Raw genomic sequence first — 21416 nt, 5'->3', positions numbered from 1 at the left:
CTTTAATGAAAAGCACTTTGCTGATGGTGATCTAATGAATCTGTGCCCTAGAGACTTTATAAGTGTCCTGACCAGGGGTAGAGACTTGTCTTACTTATCTGTAAATCCCAAGGCCTGGCACAAAGGAAGTATCCAGTGAATGTTTGTTGAATGAATATAAGTGAATGCTTTTGACCAAACTCTATGACTCAGGCCAAGATTAAGCAGCAGTTTATTTGAATATTCTATATAGTAAACATTTGAAGAGGGTGGCGGGAGAGTGGAAGGGGCTTCTCAGGGAAGTGTCCAAGGCAGAACAAGGCAGGAGGCCCTTGGGCCGTTGACCTGCTTACAAGGCCGTGGATGCCCGGAACTTCTGGGTCAAACAGAACACAGCGGCTGTGAGGGCTGTGCACTGACGGGCCAAGAGTTTCACACTCAGGTCGTGGTAGCCTCTCTCGCAGGTGGATTTAGCGGCCTCTACAAACTGATGGTAGGTATATACCACGTCCCTCAGGTTCCCCGCTGCCTCCCTGTGCCGGGTAGAGCAGCGGCTACAGTCCGTGAACTGAAAGCACAGGCCAGCCAGCTGGACCAGGTGCTGGAAGGTATCACGCACAGCCCCCTGCATCTCTTCAGGGGACTGGTCCATTCTGATCACATGCTGACAGCTCGACAGGAGCTTCTGAGAGCCCATGCAGAGGCGGCTCCGGCTTTCGGTAAAGTACCAGGTGCACTTCTCTGGGGGATGTTTGTTTCCAACCCCCCAGGAAGTTTCTAAAATGTCTTGTAGCTCCAGCAAGCTCTCCATGAGTTGGATGAAACCCTCAGGGGTGCTGGCAGGGGTGGCTTTCAGCTGTCTCAGTGCCCTGGAGCAGTACTCTGGCCAGATGTGGCTCTTCCTCGACAGGGGTGTGGTGCTGCAGCTGTGGGCTCGGGCAGGCCTCCAGGGCAGAACCATCGGGCTTCCTGCAGAGGGTGGTGAGGTAAGGGGGGCTGTGGGGTGTGTTTCCAAGTCCCTGTCTTCTTCCTCTGTCTCAGGCTGTGGGCCACGGAAGCACGTGGCATAGGAGAACTGACAGCTGCACTGCTCCATCCCTATCCTGGGAGCCACCATCTCATTCATGCCTGCAAAACCCAAAGATGTGGCCATCCTGATGGCAGAGACTTCAGGATGGCTTTCTGGGGCAAAGCACAGAAAAGACTTCTCAGTAGGAAGGCAGATGCTAGAGCTGTCACTTTTGCTTTCTGAGAGTAAGCAATGGTTTGAAGTTTCTAAGTGAGGGTCCTCTTGCAGACATGGTATTGGCTCTGGCAGGGAAGGCCTGGGATTAAAACAGACCCACTCAGGAGTGTCCCTAGGGGCTGTATCTTCCCCTGTCACATGGTTAGGTGTGATCTCCCCTACTTTGATCCCCTCTGTAGGGAGGGCTGATGACATGGTCTGCTTCCCAAGAAAGAAATCAGGGTCTAAATCCAACTCTACTAATAGTTTTTGTTCTTGAGCCTGGCAGGCTTGCCCTTGGGTTTCACTGCTTTGTCCTTGAGGGTCTCTAGGGGGATGTGGTGGGATCTGCTTAGTACCTGTTACAGGAGCATCTAAAGAAAGGGAGGTTACTATTTTACCAGCTGGAGAACTAACATCAAGAGTCTGTGAAATATTATTTGACACATCAGCTGGGGAGTCACCTGAATCCTTTCTAGATTCTTCCTGAAATATGTCGGTGCCATTTTTGTTTGTAACTTCTCTGTCTCTTTCCAAAGATAGTTGTCCTTGTTGCTCTTCCTTTGTAGGGATAGAAGCTATCTTCTCTCCTGGATTTATTCCACATTCATCACTTCTAGGCTCATCTCCAGGAGACAACAAGGGCTCTGTGTATTTGGGGGCAGTTTCTTGTATATGATTTGTACAAAAAGATTCCAATCCCATTTCCAGCTGGACTTGTCCCAGCTCTAGTGTGTCTCCTTGAGAGACATTAAGTAACCCCGGGTTGATGGCCAAGCAGACTCTGTCTGGGTTAGGGTCCCCGTGCTCTATGGTAAGTTCTTTGGGGTCACTGCTATCCGGGTCTTGAGATAGAGATCGTATTTGGGAAGGGCTGGCCCGAGCAGTATCTGGGCCAGATGAACCTGGGTTAGAACAGTGAGGAGTGCTTGCTGAGGAGCTGGCAACAGAATTCTCTTTACTGCTGGGTTCAATCCGGAAGCGAATGGCAGAAATAGAGGACACTCGAGAGTCGATGACTGATTTGGTTTCCATGGTTTCGGGCTCCATCTCCATGACCCTGGAAGCTGGGTTTGAGCTCTTGGTCTCCCTCAGGGGAGCCAGCAGCCCCAAGGCCTTGGTCTCCAGAAGGCCAGGCTCACCCTGCATGTCTTGCAGAGAGGACACAGTTGGGGAGGGTGCACCAAGGGCCAGGTAGGGCTCCCTGTCATAGTAGCACACGTCATCTATACTCTCCAGGGAGGCTGATGGTACCAGGGGAAATGAGACCTGAGAGGTATAGTCGGTCTGTAGGAAAGACCTTCTTTTCCTCAGGGTCTTGGCATACTTCTTCACCCCTCCCCTCCTGCTTGTCTCTCTTCCATCTGGCCCAGAAGGCTGGCTGTTCTCAGGACTACAAGCACTGGCTTTGTTCTGCAAGCTTGTGGCACTGGGTTCTGCAGCAGAAACAGCTCTGGGTCCTGTAAGTCAGGAAAGAAAAAATACATAAGAAAGCAGAAAAAGAGGTTTATAGAGCTTGGGCTCAGGCCTTGGGCTTGCCTGTGTTCAAATTCTGGCTGGGCTCTGTAAACTTGAGCAAGTTCAATCCTCATGTCCTCAGTTTCCTTATCTGAAAGATGGGGATAATAACTGTGATAAACTTTTTTTTATTTTATTTTTTGAGATGCAGTCTCGCTTGGTTGCCCAGGCTGGAGTTCAGTGGCAGGATCTCCGCTCACTGCAACCTCTGTCTCCCAGGTTTAAACAATTCTCCTGCCTCAGCCCCCCGAGGACCTGGAACTACAGGCATCTGCCACCATGCCTGGCTAATTTTTGTATTTTTAGTAGAGATGGGATTTCACCATGTTGGTCAGGCTGGCCTCAAACTCCTGACCTCAAATGATCCACCTGCCTTGGCCTGGGATTACAGGCGTGAGCCACCTTGCCTGTCCGACATTTTTTTTTTTTTTGAGACAGGGTCTTACTCTGTCCCCTGTAGGCTGTAGGGCAGTGGTGTAATCACAGCTTACGACAGGCTTGTACTCCTGAGCTCAAGCCATCCTTCCACCTCAGCCTCCCAAGGTGCTTGGATCATAAGCTTGAGCCACTGCACCCAGCTGTGATAGACATCCCACATGTCTGTATGAGGAACCTGATAGAAACACAGACACCAGATCCCCTACCTTCTGATATCAGGGTCCCTTGGACCCCAGAAGGCCTTGTGGGGCCACAGATGGCCTGTCCACCAGGTTCTTCTTGCTTGAAGACCTCCTTTAATACAGCCTCAGGATCAGTGATGGCAATAGCCACTTTGCTCTGCTGGGCACTCCTGTCAAGCCCTTTTCTTTTCTGTAAATTCTTTCCCTCCCATGAGACCCAGTCCATTGACCCCCTCTTCTGGGAAGGCTTCCCTGACTCCCACTGTTGGATGATGCCCTCCCATCTCTGCTTGCCACAGTTCTCTGAACCTCCCTTGCAGCGCTGCCATAATGCCTAAAATTTGGTCCACAGAATCTGGATCTACTTCCTCAGAAGTGGACAGGGATCCTATTTTACTCGTGAGTCTTCCTCTTAAGCTTGGCTCTGGGCCTTGGCCCCTGGGAGGTACTCAGGGGCTGCCTGCCGGGTCTGCAGACCTGCACGGGAGGGCTCACCTGAGGGCGGGCCTGGGGGAGTAAGCTTATCAGCAGCATCATAGTATTCCTCATCTGAGCTGCCATCCTCAAAGGCTAGTGGTGGGTGCAAGGCCAGGGATTCCAGCATGGAGCTGGACTGGGCCTCGGTCCAGCACTGCTGACCCCAGGCTGGCAGGGCGCCCCCTTGCCGGGAAGCTGTGCTCTCAGAACTGTCGCTCGGGTGGCTGGCCGGGGAGACGCTGGAGCACAGGCTGTAGTAGTCGGCGTGGCTGCCTTCATACAGCCTGGGGTCCAGCCTGACTGTGCTCAGTTCTGCTGCCCAGCCAAATGTCTCCGGAGTGGCACTCTCAGAAAGCTCTGTCTTCTGGCACTGGGGGTTGGCTCTCTGGGCCAGGTCCAGGAGGCAGAGGAAGCCACTGGTTTCAGTCCTGCTCCTCTGCTCCTGGCTGTCAGAATCAATGCTCTCCGGGAGGCCTGGTGAGCCGAAGTGGAAGAAGGCGGACCGGCTAGAGGAGCAGGTGTCTAAGTCATCCTCTTCCAGAGCGTCCATGGACTCGCTCGAGCCACTGGTCCTGTAGCCGCGGCTCTCGGTGTTAGCTGAGTCGGATGCCTCGGACTCGGCACTGTCTGTCATGCTGCTGGCCCCGCAGGTGCTTGGGCCCTTCCTCGCCACCTCAGGTGTGGGGCTGTTCCCAGGAGGCTGCTCCTCCTTTATGAGCGATCTGCAGGGTCCCAGCTTCACCAGGCGCCTGTCGGAGAGAGGCTCAAGAACGCAGTCCACCTCAGAGGACTCCTCTGAGTCACTGCAGGCCCTGGACTCATAGCCTGCAACACAGGGCACACCAAGGGTTACAAAACAGAGTTCTCCGGCCTGTGTCCTTCCAGCCCCTCGACCCCCACCCAACCCTGACAGACGAGAAAACGGAGGGCCACGGGGTGGCCAACCTAAGATCGTGCTATACTGATGAACATAGGATCCGAGGGACTCCCGCTTCCCTGTTCCCTCCACGCTATCAGACCACCTGTCCCACATCGCTCTGAGCTAGAGGAGGCTGGATTAACTCCATCCCCACCTCCGGGGAGACCTGTCTGTTCATGGAAATGTGGTATTTACTTTGATTCCTCTTTGCGTGGGCAGCGCTGCCCAGGTTTGGTAAGCCCCTCCCCAGACCTCAGCTCTGTCCTGTCTGGGCATCCAAGTCAGATGGGGAATCATATTTTTAAAATACCACAGATCCTTGGCCCTGCCCGTGATGTACTGAGTCAAATCTCTAGAAGTAGGGCCTGAGAATCTGTATTTTTAGCAATTTTATGGGGAGTATGAGTCTGCTAGGCTGGCACCATTCTAAAGCCTGGCCTTCTGGATCCCCGGGTGCTATGGGCCTTGTAGGACAGTGAAAACTCATCCAGTGGCAGGTTCCCAGGAAGGACTGATGGTAGGAGGGTGGGGAGTCCTGAGGCAGGTTGCAATCTCTTTTTCCCTGTTAGCCTCCAGAGTGATCTTTCTCAGACTTCTCTCTGACCTCATCACACCCTGCTTAAACCCTCTGATGGCTACCCCTGCCTACGGGGACAAGCCTGACCTCTCCCACAAGTTACAGACTCTCGCTATTTGGCCTTGTTGCCCTTCTCACAGGACGGCCCTGGCCCCTCACCCGCAGTTAGTCCTCCCTTCCCTCAAAGATTGGCCCTAAGGCCTCCTCCGCAGGCTCTTTCCCGCCTCCCAGGATGGCCCTGGACCCTCCTCTGCAGCTTAGTGCCACCCAACAGGATGGTCTTGACCCCTCCTCTTCAGTCCAGTGTCCCCCTCACAGAATGGCCCCGAGGCCTCCTCTGCAGTCTAGCTGCCCTTTTCATGGTGGGGCTCCTCTCTCTTTTCACCACCTCCCTTTTCCCTTCTTGCAATATGGTCCAGCCCCTCCTCAGGCACCCAGTCCCCCATGGCAGCCTTCCTCGCCATGCTCCAGCCACACATAGGGAGAGTTTCTTTCAGGTCACGGCCTTTTCCTGTGTCATTCCTCCAGGCCCCCTTGGCCTTGAATGATCTGTGTTCCTTTCCATGCCTGGTTAACTCCACCATGTTCTTCAAGATTGATTTGCAATACCTCTTCATCTAGAGCTCTTTCTCTGACAGGCAGCAGTGGTCTCCCCAGCCCCTCCACAACAGCCCTGTTCCCACTCCATCTTGTCTCCCTGAGTACATTGTGTAAAAACAAAGGTAACAGGCCAGGCGCAGTGGCTCACACCTGTAACCCCAGCACTTTGAGAGGCCAAGGTGGGCAGATCATTTGAGGTCAGGCGTTCGAGACCAGCCTGACCAACATGGCAAAACCCCGTCTCTACTAAAACACAAAAATTAGCCGGGCCTGGTGGCATGTGTTTGTAATCTCAGATACTTGGGAGCCTGAGGCAGCAGAATACTTGAACCCAGGAGGTAGAGGTTGCAGTGAGCTAAGATTATACCACCATACTCCAGCCTGGGTGACAGAGAGAGACTTCCTCTAAAAAAAAAAAATTAAAAAAAAAAATAAAACTAAGGTAAGAGATACTCCAAATTTGTCACTTTCTAACTGTTTTACTTTATTTTATGAATACCTAGTCTCTTAAGATGATTTCTACTTTATCCATATAGAGGAAACATGTTACAATGGTGTGTTACTAATCACCTCTTCTCATCTCCACATGTGGTGACAACACATCGTGGTAGCCTGAAATTACTCATGGTGAGAGTGTTGACACCATGGAATTGGGCAATTCCTTCAAATCCTTTTTCCCCGTGCAGGGAGCTGTTAAACATTTATCAGCATAGCCCTGGGGACATGCTACACCAATGGTGCTGAAGCAAAAGTCTGACAGAAACTGGGAGCTGGCCTGGGAAACTGTCTTACCTCCCTTGCAGAGAAGTTATTTTATACTTCAAGAGATTACAAAAGAGTGCATGGGTATAGAAGAGAAGCCAGGTCATCTACTTAAATGACATCTCTTTTTGATGAGAAATAAGTGACATCTCTTTTTGATGAGAAATAATTGTGATCTTTGAGATGGAATTTCACTATTGTTGCCCAGGCTGGAGTGCAATGGCGTGACCTTGGCTCACTGCAACCTCCACCTCCTGCGTTCAAGCGATTCTCCTGCCTCAGCCTCCCAAGTAGCTGGGATTACAGGTTTGAGCCACCGCATCTGGCTATTTTTTTTTTTTTTTTTTGGTGGCACACACCACAGGCATGTGTCATCATGCCAGGCTAATTTTTGTATTTTTAGTAGAGACAGGGTTTCACCATGTTGGTCAGGCTGGCATAGAACTCCTGACCTCGTGATCCGTGCACCTTGGCCTCCCAGAGTGCTGGGATTAAAGGTGTGAGCCACTACACCCAGCCTAATTTTGTATTTTTAGTAGAGATGGAATTTCACCATGTTGGCCAGGCTGGTCTCGAACTCCTGATCTCAGGCGATCCACCTACCTAGGCTTCACAAAGTGCTGGGATTACAGGCATGAGCCACGATGCCTGGCTGAGAAATAATAGTAAAACAGTGAATCTGAGGGATGATCTTAGGAAGTACTGCAGGGAACTAGAGCTCTTCCACAGCATTCCTTGGTTTCAGGGAAATTTCAGATACAAAGAAACCTTCTTGGTTTAGTATTTATGAAAGATCAACTGTTTACTAGGAAATAAGCAGAGAAATAGCTCCCATCCACTTGAGCTGAAGTCTCGGCTTAATTCAATTCACCACCTCCCTTTAGGCCGCCCTTACCTACAAGGCCAGTGAAAGGGGCCTGTCCTTACTGGGACAAGTCTCAGTGCCTCACCTTCTTCTGCAGATACCCGGTGCACTTGTTTGTTTCCAGGCCAGAGGAAAATTGAGGTAACTGGGTCAACCAGCAGCCTGTAGTACCCAGCAATCAGGCAGGCTAAGTCTTTTGCACTGTTGGATTCCAGCAGCAAAGTCAGAACCTTTGAAAGCAAAGAGAAGTCTCATGTTTATTAAGGACCAAGGGACAGTCTGAAGACTGACAACAAAGCCACGTGGGACCAACGAGAGATTCCACGTAAATCTGGCCATGGTCCACAGGCAGGTCTCCCCGTGCCCCATATTCTCACTTGCAAGGCTTTAAATGAGGATATTCATGTACTCATACACAGACACCATCACGTGTGTGCACCTGCACATACACACACACTCACACATGCAGTAGGTTCTTCCCACCCAATCTACATGTGTCTTCTGCCTCCTCATCCTCTACCCCAGCCCTATATCCAAACTGCCCCATCGCCCCCATCCCCAAACTTCAATGGGGACTTTTCAAGACTTGACTTAAAAAAGAAAAAGGAGCAAGAACAAGTGGAGAATGAGGGAGAGAGGGATAAGAAGAATAAAGCACCACTCTTGAGTATGTTGGGACTAAATCAAAGGCGGGCAGGATAAAAGTAAGACCTTCCAGAGAGGCTTAGGAGGTACCCTGCACTATTTACCCTTATTTTTATTTTTTATTGTTTTGAGATAGAGTTTTGCTCTTGTTGCCCAGGCTGGAGTGCAGTGGTATGATCTTTGCTCACTGAAACCTCTGCCTCCTGGGTTTAAGCAATTCTCCTGCCTCAGCCTCCCAAGTAGTTGGGATTACAGGCATAAGCCACCACGACCAGCCCACTATTTACCTATTTTAATGCCCACCACTCAAAGCTTTTGGGCAGCCATCTGGTCCCATGCATGTGACAAAATCCTCTAGTGTTCTCCATCTACGTTTTTAAACCCAACAGGAAAGCACATGGTCCATCTCAGTTTATACAAAAAAACCTTTTAGGACCTCTTCAGAAAAATGTACCATTTACCACTTTCCCTTTGATAGAACAGGAGGGACAATTCATACTCTTAAGCAGATATTGAACATTAGACTTTATTATTATTTTAAACTCAGATAAATTAGCCTGGCTCCTATTTGGCCCCAAATTCCAGCAGTTGAATTCAGAATCTCTCCCCATTGTGTTACCTTGACATCCTGAAGATACACTTTGACCATGCCCACTTTCTCAGACTCTTCTGTCAGCTCTACGCGGCTGATGCTTGCAAACTCTGCCAATGTGGACATGATGTTAAGTTTGCTGTTGATAATCTGGCTAATCCCATACTTGGCTCCAACTAGAAGGGCAATGTAGGATTCTCTATCCTGTAACTGCAGAGGGTGGAAGGGGAATTACTTTCCATTCACAAGCTAGTGAAAATACATTTCACATGTAAGAGATAATACCTCCCTCTGCAAGCTCCTTGATTCCTACTTCAGCTCCTAACCACTACTCCCCTCGACTATTGCTAGCTTGGGCCCCGTCAACAGCTAAATCTAAGTGTAAATTTATCTCCCCCAAAACTCTTTCCAATACAGCCCTAAGCCACAGCCATAAACACATCTGTATTTTCACATCTATATATCTATCTTCCTGCTCTTTGAATCCCTTCCCTGCCATCTTTTCCTATTTAAATCCTGATCCTTCTTTAAAAGCTTACATCAAAACCTACTGCCTGTGGAAAGCATCTGCCTGATCTCAGCCTCCTGAAGCCAATGTCCCTTTTCTCTCTGTTGTTCCTGTCCCACTTCCTCTTACTTCTCTACTAGCACTGAGCACTTATGACTTCTTATTTTAATTATTTGTATCCAAGTCTCATTTTCCACGTTAAGTTCCTTGACAACAGAGTCTGCCTTTATCTTTATTTGTAACCCGCAGTGCCCAGCAAGCACCCTGAACCAGTTCAATGTAGTTGGTTGCTTCTCCCACTGCCAGTTCTTTCCTTAGACAAGAAAGGTAAAGGGAGATTGGGGACTGGAACTGGACAGCTGGGAGAGGGCAGAATTAGCCCTTGGAAAAATTGGGAAGTTTGTCTGGTACCTTCAAAATTTCATTTCTGTGATCTAGTTGCTTTTCCACCTTTTGGGTCTTCTACTTAAACAAAGAATCCATCTATGTTTCCCTTTTGCCTAACTATCTGATGCTCTTCCTTTCTTTCAAAGTACTGATTCTCATCTACATTGTTAGGTTAGCAATCTGATTACATTGGTCCATCACTGTAAATGACAGAAGCACACCAAATCTTTTGAAAGGACTTTGGTTAAAAGTCCTTTTGTTAAAACCCCACTCTAATTGGTAAATTGGTTTTGTGCTGCAGAGTTCTGGGGCTGACAGTGCCGAAGGAAAGTGCTCTTAAACCACGCCCCCTAGACACTGACTGCTTCACAGCACACGCGTTAGGCCTAGGCTCCAAAAAAAGAGGCAGGCGGAAGAATGGGAAGGGAGCAGAGGGCTTTTCCGCTTCTCCTCTCCCTTCTCAGCCCCACCCTTCATTCCTCCCTTCTTCTGAACAATCAGAGCCTCAGCTTGGCAGTTGAACACTCTTAGTTTTCTTTCATGATTTCCAACTTTCCTCTTCACCCTCATACACCCAAAGCTCCAGAGTGAACTGCTTACTGTTCCCTTCCAACCCAGAATGCCTTTTCCTCTCTACTGAAGTCTGGCCAAATTCAGGCTTCCTCTTGCCTCTTTCCTCAATCCCTTCTCCTTCCTATACTTACCCTGAAGCAAGCAGTGCTGCCTTCTGTCTCCAAATTCCTCAGCAATAGGCCTAAACCTGTCTCCTGGCTTTGTAGGTTGCTTCATCCTTCAAGGATGGAAATCTCGTCTTATTCAGCCTGGCTTCCCCTAGTATCATAGGGGTAGCACCAAGCAATGGCATGATGAATATTTTCCAGTAGGGTACTATTTAGTTTCCCAAACAAATTCTAGTACATGACAGAATCCTTAGGAATTTTAGGCTAAAAGATACATTGATTTTCTGAGGATCTCTAAGGTCCCTTACGTCAGTAGGATTTCACAGTTCTCTAATACACACCATTAAAGTAGCATTAAAGATTCTTCCACCATATGTCTTGAGTTCTCCGAGGATCTGTAGATAATTTAAACGTAGCTGGGCAGCAGAAATAAGTTGCTTAAAAACAACGACAACAACAACAAAAAAAAAACAAAAAACTCGAAGTCAGGGCTTTACATTGGCCTAAAATCCAGGTAATGTTGAAAATGTTTTTCACAAGAACAGAACACCAAACGCCACATGTTCTCACTCATAAGTGGGTACTGAACAATGAGAACACATGGACACAGGGAGGGGGAACATCACACACGGGGGCCTGTTTGGGGGTGGGGGGAGGCTAGGGGAGGGATAGCAGAGCGTAGGGGGATTGGGAAGGGATAACATTAGGAGAAATACCTAGTGTAGATGACAAGGAGATGGATGCAGCAAACCACCATGACATGTGTATACCTTTGTAACAAACCTACACATTCTACCCATGTAATCAAGAACTTAAATATATATATATATATACACACACACGTATATATACACATGCATACACATATATACACACACACATGTACACACACACACACATACATATATATATATATAAAGAAAATATTTTCCCCAAGGTTTCACAGCAGTTAGCTGGGTGGGTCGGCAGAGGCACCTTCATTACCTTCTGTCGGGGTTCCAGCAAATTCTGGTTCCTCTTCATGTGGAAGCTAATGGCTTTCTTGATGTCTTTGCCTTTCATGTTTCGGAGTAAAGTTGGAGATATAAAGTTCTCTATTCCCCAGTCTTTCCTGCCATGAGACATTGGAGACAAGGAGGCCCATTTCTACAGTGTACTTGGCTCTAATAAAGAGCATAATTACATTTGATTCAGTACTTAGCATTCCCATAATACAGCAATTACAAGCCACTTTCTCCTCCTCTTTTTCTCACACACACACACATACACACACTCTCCACAAAAATCGCCGCAGGCATTCAGGAATTAAACCCCATTGATCATTCCGAAAGCACATTACTCTTGGTGTGATGTGACACTCTACCAATCAGAGCAGGAGTTCTCAATTTTTTTCACTATAAAATGCGTCGCAAATAATGACAGCATATGTACAACACACTCTCGTGGGGCAACACAGAGCTCCTGTGAATGCCCTAAGCCGAGCTTCAGAATGGTGCCAGCCTAGCAGCCTCAAAATCCCCCAGAAACTTGCTAAAAATACAGACTCTCAGGCCCCACTTCTAGAGATTGGACTCAGTACATAAGGGGTAGAGCCAAGGATCTGCTGTATTTTAAAAAATGATTCCCCATCTGATTTTGATGCTCAGGCAGGACAGGGCTGAGATCTGGGAAGGGGCTTAGCAAACCTGATTGATGCTGTCCAGAACAATTCTAAGCTACGAATCAGAAGGTGCTGGAATCCTAGGATTTGAAACTGCCCTTGTGGAGACATAATGCAATAGGAACTGGTTCATATCCATGGGAAAAACTGATTTCCAAAGCATTCCCACCCTTAGAAAAGCTTAACACTGATGCTGGCAACTGATTTCCCAAGACATCCTCCCAGGAACTTGGAATTTGCAAGGGGATCCTGTGTTGTTCCATCTGGAGTTGGCTTCTGTACAAGAGAGAGCAACCAGGTTCAGACATCTGGGGAAGCCAGGTCCAATTAGAGAGGATGCAGAGGGAAATGGATGGAAAGACAACAGACAGATAGATGGGTAGGTGGGTGACTATCTGCTTTCTGTGGCATCTGGCCCTCCTGGCTAGGGGCCAGCAAGTTATAAATGCAATGCAGCTACCATCCCCTGCCACTCACTCTATATACTTTAAAGAGATCTTCTGTGGCTGGGCACAGGCGTAGATCCGCTCCTGGATGTGCAGGGCCGCGAGTCGGAGTGCAGAGCTACATTTCATTTCTACAGCAAAGCGTTCCTGGAGCACATCGCTGCAGCTCTAGAAGAGATGGGACAGAGCAGATGGGAAACAGAAGAAGACACATTGTGTCCCCTCATTGTCTCAGGTGAAAGGCAGCAGGACCAGGGGCTCAGCTTTGAGAGCTGGGTCTCACAGTTCTTGGCTGTGTGACCTTGGTTAAGTTACTAAGACTCTCTGAGCATTTGGTGTCTTCCATTGGTAGATGAGGATAGTAAAATCTACCTTACATGGTTTCTGTGAGGCTCAAATTAGATAATGCATATGAAAGCAGGTATAAGGCACACAGTATTATACAAACATAAAGTATTGTGGTTTATAATAGCAACCACAAGATGGCATTGTGGTTGCTGTTACTGTTATTATTATTTTCTGCCATCATTTCTGTAAGACTTGAGGCAGGCCCACCCACCTAGTCTCAGTCATCTCATCTGTAAAATGGTGATATCTGCCAAATGAATCTTTTTCTTTTTTTTCTTTTTTTTTTTTTGGAGACAGAATGTCACTCTGTCACCCAGGCTGGAGTGCAGTGGTATGATCTCAGCTCACTGCAACCATCACCTCTGGGTTCAAATGATTCTCCCACCTCAGCCTCTTGAGTAGCTGGAACTATAGGTGCATGCCTCCAAGCCTGGCTCATTTTTTGCATGCCTGATAGAGGCAGGGTTTCACCATGTTGGCCAGGCTGGTCTCAAACTCAAGTGGTCCACCTGCCTTGGCCTCCCAAAGTGCTGACATTACAGGTGTGAGCCGTCGTGCTCGGCTCCAAATGATTCTTTTTCATCAGAATAAAAATGACATAATAACTCTCATCTAAGGAGGCAGAATAGACAGAGCACCAGGCCACAGATCAAGAGCCAGGTTTTGGTTCTGCCACTAAGTGGGTGACCCAGGCAAATCACATGACCTTTCCAAGACTCAGTGTCATCATTCTAAAATGAGGCTTTGAAGCACTAAGGCCTCTTTTAGCAATAAAAACTGTAATTCTAAAGATCCTAAAATAGTATTAGAAAATGTATCGTCTACACTGAGGACTGAGCATGAATTTCATTCTTACATTGCAAATCTGCTAACACAGCAATTCAGTGATGAGAAAGGGAATGCTGAGCAATGGTCAGGCCCATTCTCCTTCAGATAAAGATAATCCCTACCAAGGAGTTGTTTAATTGCCTTGAGCTTACGTTCAAAATAACCCAGTGCGCCATCTTTGAGCACAAACACTGTTATTTTGGGAAGCACAGACCCAGTCACCTGCAGATAGAGGTATTCAAAGGCCACGGGGTCTTCTTTCAGGAGGTCCAGGGGGTCCTTGGGAACAAAGCATACCCTGAAGAGGCAGCGGTAGTCATGTGACTCCTCCCTTTCTACCACCTGCGTTGGGTAAGGGAGACACTGTTAATCTTCTAACCACCTTTGTCCTTGCAGCCATTCCACAAAACTACTCTGTAAAACACAGACAGTGAAAGACAGTCCCCAGAGAAGTCAATTCTAGTGCTTCCCAAGACAGACAGAGACCTTTGCTCCTACTTTGACTTTCTTTCTCATGGGTATAAAATGTAAAAGGTTCAAAAGGCCACCATTTCCCACTCACCCACCCTCAATTTCCCTTTCCCAGGGAAACTCCTGTTTCCACTTTCTTGTGTGCCCCTTCCAGAGAGCATTATCGTGTTTCAATATGTGTCTATTCTTTTCTCTTCCACAAATAGTAATATAGTATACATACCATCCTGCACCTTACTTTATTTCACTTAAACTATCTTAGGGATTTAATTTTATTTTCTTTCCCAGTGCAAATGGAATAAAAGCCATTAAAATGCCTGCAAGCAGTTAACCTTCTAATAGGTGAGTGCATTGGGTAAGAATTCATCTACAAAGAGGAATGCTCAGGGTGGCTTTTATGAGGTTACATCTTACTCATTTTCAACTGCTAAAATCCTCCTCATCTTTGTAACAGACTCAACAAAGATTTGTTGAATTAACTTGTGTTTAGCTTTAAAAAGTTGGGAGATTGAGTGGTATAGGCCGTTTGGCTGTGTTTGCCCTGTTCTACCATCAGGAACCATATCAGGGAGGTAAGTCCCACAGGAAGGGCTTAGATGCAGCAACAAATGCTTCCCTAACACCTCAAAGGCAGCAGGTGCAAGGGAAGATCATCAGAGCTAGAAGCAGAAGATCAGGGTTCTATCAGCTGTGTTACCTTGGGGACATCACCTTCCCTCTCTAAGCCTTTGTCTCCACATCTGCAAAATGGGAACCTTAAACCTGTGTCCTGCCTACCTCATACTAGTAGATGAAAATCAGGCCGATTCTTGTCCCATAACCCCCAGGCTGAGTGAGCTCTGTACCTTCTGGGGCAAGAGAAAGTGCATCAAACATGCAGACAGGCTGAGCCCTGTCCCCAGAGGTTCTGGCTGAGCTGTGCAGTCCAGCCCATGCCTCCCCGGAGCAAGCGGCCAGTCCTTCCTACCTGCTGGATGAGTTCCTCTTCATGCAGCAGGTGCAGCCGGGAGATGCTGTACTGCTCTTCCAGGACCAGTGCAAAGTACTCGATACTTCGGATGGACAGCTTCTCCTTCACAGTGAGGATGATGTCCTAGCAGGCAGAGAGGTACAGGGGTTACTCAAGGAACAGGGAGGACTTCCCTGACCTTCCTGCCATTCCTCAGTGCAGCTAGGGAGAGAAAAGTCTGCACTGATGGGCCCACTGCCGACTTAGGTAGGAATCTGGCCCCACTCATCAGGCCCCTAATGAACCTGCAGCTGCAGCTCCCCTCTTCTTAAGCTCCATTGCCACCCATATAGCCACCCTGTCTTGCTTTACTTGGAAAGCTGAACCCATCCAGTGGAGGCTTCTGCCTCTCTCCTATGTCTCTAGACTTATTCTCTCTCTGGAGTTCCCAGTCTGGTGTTTTTTGTTGTTGTTGTTTTTGTTTTGTTTTTTGAGACAGGGCCTTGCTCTGTCTCCCAGGCTGGAGTGCAGTGGTGCAATCTTGGCTCACTGCAACATTTGCCTCCTGGGTTCAAGCAGTTCTCCTGCTTCGGCTTCCTGGGTAGCTCGGATGACAGGCATGTGCCACCATGCCCAGATAATTTTTCTATTTTTAGTAGAGATGGGGTTTTGCCATGTTGCCCAAGCTGGTCTCTAACTCCTGATCTCAAGTGATCCTGACCTCAAGTGATCTGGCCTCCAAGAGGGCTAGAATTACAGGTGTGTGCCACCATACCAGACTAATATTTTTGTATTTTATTAGAGATGGGGTTTCACCATGTTGGCCAGGCTCCCAGTCTGTATCTTTGACTGCTTACTAGATAGATTCCCACTACCCACTCACTATGCAACTGAGGGAAACGTCTCTTTTTTTTTTTTTTTTTTTTTGAGACAGAATCTCGCTCTGTCACCCAGGCTGGAGTGCAATGGCACAATCTCAGCTCACTGCAGCCACTGCCTCCCTGGTTCAAGCAATTCTCGTGCCTCAGCCACCCAAGTAGCTGGGATTACAGGTGTGCGCTGCCATGCCCAGCTAATTTTTGTATTTTTAGTAGAGACGGGGTTTCACCATATTGGCCAGGCTGGTCTCAAACTCCCAACCTCAGGTGATCTGCCCAACTCAGCCTTCCAAAGTGCTGGGATTACAGGCGTGAGCCATCACATCTGCCTACAACTGAGGGACACTTCTGAACCTCAGTCACTTCTTCTTCAAAATAGAGGACAATAATGCCTACTTTTGAGAGTGGCTGATGGGACAGAATGGTCGTGAATGCTGTGCTGACACATCCTGGTTGCCACGCCACACTCTTCTTGCTCACTAGAACAGCCCTCTGTGACCACAAAGTCTTTGCTGCCTCGGAGCATTCACACATGCTGTTCCCTCTGCCTGGTATACTTTCCCAATTACTCTTTCCAGGTCTGTTTCTTTCTCTTCCTTCGGGTCTCAGCCCAAATGTCACCTCTTAGAGAGGCCTTCTCTGGCCAGTGTACATAAATGTAATCATCCCTGTTATTCCGTGTCCCGGTGTCCTGTTTATTTCCTTCACCATTATTTAATATCATTTTCTTCAATTAACAGCATGGTAAAGTTAATTGAATGGGGTTTGAGACCTACGCTCCCAATTCCCAGCTATAATTGCTCCTTCTCTCCATGCCTCAGTGTTTCCATCTGTAGAATGGTAAAAATATTAACACCTATCTCATAGGGAGTTGTTGTGTACATTGAATTGATTTCCCCATAGAAGGCACTCAGAACAGTACCTGGCAGATGGTAAGTATTCAATGCATGCCAACTGCTAATCTCTGTTCTCCTGCCTATTGTCTTTCATCGCACTAGACGGTAAACTCTCTGAGAATGCGCGCCTTGCCTGTGCTGTGCTCTGTTAAGCAGTATATTCAGTGCCTGGCACTTAGTAGATGCACACAAACTTTCACTTGGTGAATAAACAAAAATCATAAATGTCCTGCCAGAACCTCAAACATAGTAAGTCCCGCACCATTAGGTGCTACTTCCTTCTCACGACTCCCGATTCGGAATCCTCTCTCTACTTGTTCATCACCCCCCATAACTACCCCGTGACTAGTCCTGAAGGGGCTGTTTACTTCTGCAGCTCCATACCATTAATTCAGTGCTGACCATGTGCCCAGCATTGTGCTGGCCCTGATGGAAAGCCTGTCTCTTGACTCTGTCCCTTCTTCTCCATTCTCCCACGTCTACCTCGGCTTGGGCTCATGCATTCCACTGGGCTTTGTAGAGGGATGTCCTGTGAACTCTCCTGCCACCCAGCTGTTCCCCACTTTGCATGTAGAGCAAAGGTTGGCAAACCGTAGCCTGTGGAGCAAATCCAGCCCACTGCCTATTTTTGTAATTAAGGTTTTGTGGGAATATAGCCATGCGCATTTGCTACAATGACAGAGTTGCATAACTATGACAGAGATCCTGTGGCCTGCAAAACCTAAAATATTCACTGTCTGGCCCACTGCAGAAGGTTTGCTGACTTTTGATCTAAGGAATTTGTCTAAGCCTTGTACTAAGCATGCTCTCCCTTGCTCAAGAACGTTCAGTGGCTCTTGATGGCCCACTGGCCAAAATACAAACTCCTCAGCTTAATATTCAAGGCTCTCAAGGTATCAGGTGCCAACCCACTTCTCCCACTTTACGTTCTGCTGCTTATCCCAATGCACTCTGCCCACAAGCCCCACGCACTTGTCAAACTTGCCCATTTCTGGATCTTTGTTGGCACTGCTCCCCGTGCCTGGATGTTGCCTTCACACATCACTCCTGGCCCACTCCAGTCAAAAGCCCATCTATCTTTCTGAGTCTGCCATGCAGGCTACCACTCCACTCCCCCAGAGGCCTTTTCTTGACACTCAGCTGTAAGTTGCTCTCCCCTGAGCTGGTACCACATGGCTTCTGTCCCCCTTTCATGATCTGAAGCACACTGTACCTCATTTCACTGTGGGTTGTGTCCAGGTCTCATCTCCTCACCCTAGCCCCACCCCAAGACTCCAGGCTTCCTAAGAGTATAACCCTGGGTTATTTATTCATTTGTTTATTAATTTAATTTAATTTTTTGAGACAGAGTTTCGCTCTCGTCGTCCAGGCTGGAATGCAGTGGTGCAATCTCGGCTCACTACAACCTTTGCCTCCTGGGTTCAAGCAGTTCTCCTGCCTTAGCCTCCCAAGTAGCTGGGACTACAGGCATGTACCACCATGCCTGGCTAATTTTTGTATTATTAGTAGAAAGAGGGTTTCACCATGTTGGCCAGGCTGGTCTCAAACTCTTGACCTCAGGTGATCCAACTGCCTCAGCCTCCCAAAATGCTGGGATTACAGGTGTGAGTCACTGAACCCGGCTCCTGGGTAATTTATTGCCAAGTTGTTGATGATACGGAAATGCCTGGCACACACAAAGTGTCAACAAATGTTTACCAGTCAAATGACATATTCTTTTTCCTGATTTAGAGAAAGAGGGTTTTCTAATACAATAACTTTTCTTCCCTTGGTAAGGGAAAGGGGAAGAGAAGTCACTGATGAACTGACCGTAATTTTTCCTTTTTTCACTCCTAAGATTTATTTATATCTACTACTCTCTGTGTCATAAACAGCTAAAGGCTTTGCTTTAAAAAAATTTGGCTACTACAGATAAGTAAGATTAACCAGTACTATACTGGCTAAGTCCTTGTTCATTTCCCCAACTCTCTCTAACATCTTAAGTTTAATTTCCCTGTAATGTGGGCCTTTATTGTAAATTACCTCAAAGTCCTTTTGACCACCAAAGGAAGACTTGCTTTAAAGAACTCTTCCATTCCAATCCAATCAGTAACCCCTTTGATCAAAGGTGACGAAAGTAGAACTCTTGTCTAATTCATTTGCAAAACTTCCCTTTTATGCAGAATGGCAGAGTGACAAGATCCAGCACAGAGTTCAAAAACAGACCAAGTTTGAAGCCAGTTCTGAGCTAGCTGACCTTGACAACTTCTGGACCTCTTGGGCCTGTATTCTCATGTGCAAAGTGGGGATAACTAGTTACTTCACAAGGTTGCTAGGGCCTTAAATGAGATTGTATATAAGGAAGTGCCCAGGAAGAGTGCCTGGTGTGTAGTTAACACTTAAAGTCTATTCCTCTCTCGCCTTCCTCCTCCAGGCTTGAAGTTCCCCTGGTTCAGAAAGCCCTTCTCCAGCTTCTTCTAAGTCACATTTAGGACGAAATAGAATAGAGCATTTGGAGCAGCTGTAGGAATTGCCAAATGAAGGTGCCAGAGAGAAACACTAGATGTGTGCGTGTAGGTGTATGTATATTGTACATGTGTGTGAGTGTACTGTGTGAATGTCTGTGTGTGCATGTGTGTCTTGGCTACTGTTGATCACCTGCAGTGGCACTGGCCTACCTGAACCTGCTCTCCACCTTGTACCAGAAGAGCTGGGCTCAATGTTTCCTCCTACACGGTTTTTATGTTCAAACAACTTTGCTTCTTCACTGCAGCCTCACTCTAACACTATTTACTCCCTTGTTCAACAACTGTCGACACCGTACATTATTATCTATGGATAAAAGTCAAGCTCTGTTGTTACCTGGCATTTGAGGCCCTTCCCAGCCACTCCTCCCACAAGAATACAGCCTGTGCCCCAGTCCTGCTACATAGTTTGCTATTTCCTGGGCATTGCCCATTTTTCTGGCTCTCTGCGTTAGTTCATGTAACTCTCTGATTGATATGTACCCTACCCTCAACTGCCCTGTCCCTACTGGCTCTTGTTGAAATCTTAGTTGTCCTCCAAAGCTCAGTGCAGGTCCAGCTTCTTTCCCAAGCCTTGTCTGATGTCCGGACAGGCTGGAACAGATGGTACTCTTCACCTTGCACGCAGCCCTTACTTCATCCTGCCGTGGACTATTGGGCATTCCCTGAATGTCCACCCTCCCTAAACTAGACTGTGAACTTCTGAAGACAGAGACCACCCTTGACTAAGCTCAGTAACCCCTCTCAGAATCTCATATGGGGAAACTTGTAAAGGATAAGTTCAATTGACTTTTATTTTTTATTTATTTTTGAAACGGAATCTCGCTCTGTCACCCAGGCTGGAATGCAGTGGTATGATCTCAGCTCACTGTAACCTCCACCTCCTGGGTTCACATGATTCTCCTGCCTCAGCCTCCTGAGCAGCTGGGATTACAGGCGTACGCCACTGTGCTGGCTAATTTTTGTATTTTTAATAGAGACAGGGTTTCACCATGTTGGCCAGGATGATCTCAAACTCCCAACCTTAGGTGATCCGCCCATCTCAGCCTCCCAAAGTGCTGGGATTATAGGTGTGAGCCGTTGTGCCCAGCCAATTGACTTTAACAAGAACAGAAGAGGCAGAGCCTGGACTTTTCTGACATCTCACCTGGGTTTTCAGCTGCTCTAGTGTTTGGGGTAGCAGGTAGAGTAGCAGACAAATAGCAGGCAAGCCTGGTGGTTATGGGTGAAGGTTTAGGAGTTCTAATCTGACCTTTTGGCAAGTCACTTAATCTCCCTAATTCCTGATTCCCACCCTCTAACCCCCACCCAGTTAAGATGATGGTAAAAATACCATCTTTCTGGGTGGTTGTGCAACTAAATGAGATAACATGGTACTTGGCTTATTACTATAGGAGCTCATATTACAGGGACCATGGTGCTTGTGGGACCACCAAGGCAGATGCAGGGCAAGAAGCCTGGAGGGTCCTAGCAGCCAGAACATTCTCCTGGGAAAAGAGGTTCAAGTTTATTCTTAATACCTTCACGGTTGTGTTTGCTTCAAACTTGAAAGCTTTGGTCTGTCCATTCTCCAAGTATAGCTTGAGCACGTTGGGCATACACAGCAGAGAGTTACCCTGTAAAACACAAAAGTATTGTATCCCTGTTTTCTTTTCTTCTGGAGACAGGGTCTCACTCTGTTACCGAGGCTGGAGGGCAGTGGTACAATCTCTGCTCACTGCAACCTCTGCCTCCTGGGTTCAAGCAATTCTCCCACCTCAGCCTCACAAATAGCTGGGATTACAGGCACCTGCCACCACCACCAGCTTTATTTTTTTGAGACAGAGTCTCACTCTGTTGCCCAGGCTGGAGTACAGTGGCACGATCTCAGCTCACTGCAACTTCTGCCTCCCAGGTTCAAGCAAATCTCCTGTCTCAGTCTCCCGAATAGCTGGGACTACAGGCATGCACCACCATGCCCGGCTAATTTTTGTATTTTTTAGTAGAGATGGGGTTTCACTATGTTGGCCAGGCAGGTCTTGAACTCCTGACCTCAGGTGATCCACTGACCTCAGCCTCTCTAAGTGCTGGGATCACAGGCCT

General features: G+C 47.7%; 1 protein-coding gene across 5 annotated transcripts in view; it reads right to left on the bottom strand.

Annotated features, from left to right (window-relative positions):
- Nucleotides 1-194: 194 nt before the first annotated feature.
- Nucleotides 195-21416, bottom strand: part of FRMPD1 (FERM and PDZ domain containing 1) — a 102701-nt gene continuing 81479 nt past the window's right edge. For all 5 annotated transcript variants that reach the window (XM_032240101.1, XM_032240100.1, XM_032240102.1 and 2 more), the window contains 10 exons: nt 20855-20950; nt 15075-15200; nt 13859-13978; nt 12492-12628; nt 11339-11465; nt 10696-10791; nt 8807-8989; nt 7628-7772; nt 3838-4644; nt 195-2664 (listed from right to left, as the gene is read on the bottom strand). In XM_032240101.1, coding sequence (XP_032095992.1) covers nt 329-2664; nt 3838-4644; nt 7628-7772; nt 8807-8989; nt 10696-10791; nt 11339-11465; nt 12492-12628; nt 13859-13978; nt 15075-15200; nt 20855-20950 — 4173 coding nt within the window. In that variant the 3' untranslated portion in view covers nt 195-328. The remainder of the gene's footprint in view (nt 2665-3837; nt 4645-7627; nt 7773-8806; nt 8990-10695; nt 10792-11338; nt 11466-12491; nt 12629-13858; nt 13979-15074; nt 15201-20854; nt 20951-21416) is intronic.

The sequence above is a fragment of the Sapajus apella genome, unplaced genomic scaffold (genome assembly GCF_009761245.1).
Source record: "Sapajus apella isolate SASKATOON/1434 unplaced genomic scaffold, GSC_monkey_1.0 scaffold46, whole genome shotgun sequence".
Classification (NCBI taxonomy): Eukaryota; Metazoa; Chordata; class Mammalia; order Primates; family Cebidae; genus Sapajus; species Sapajus apella.
This window is presented reverse-complemented; position numbering and strand designations above follow the sequence as displayed.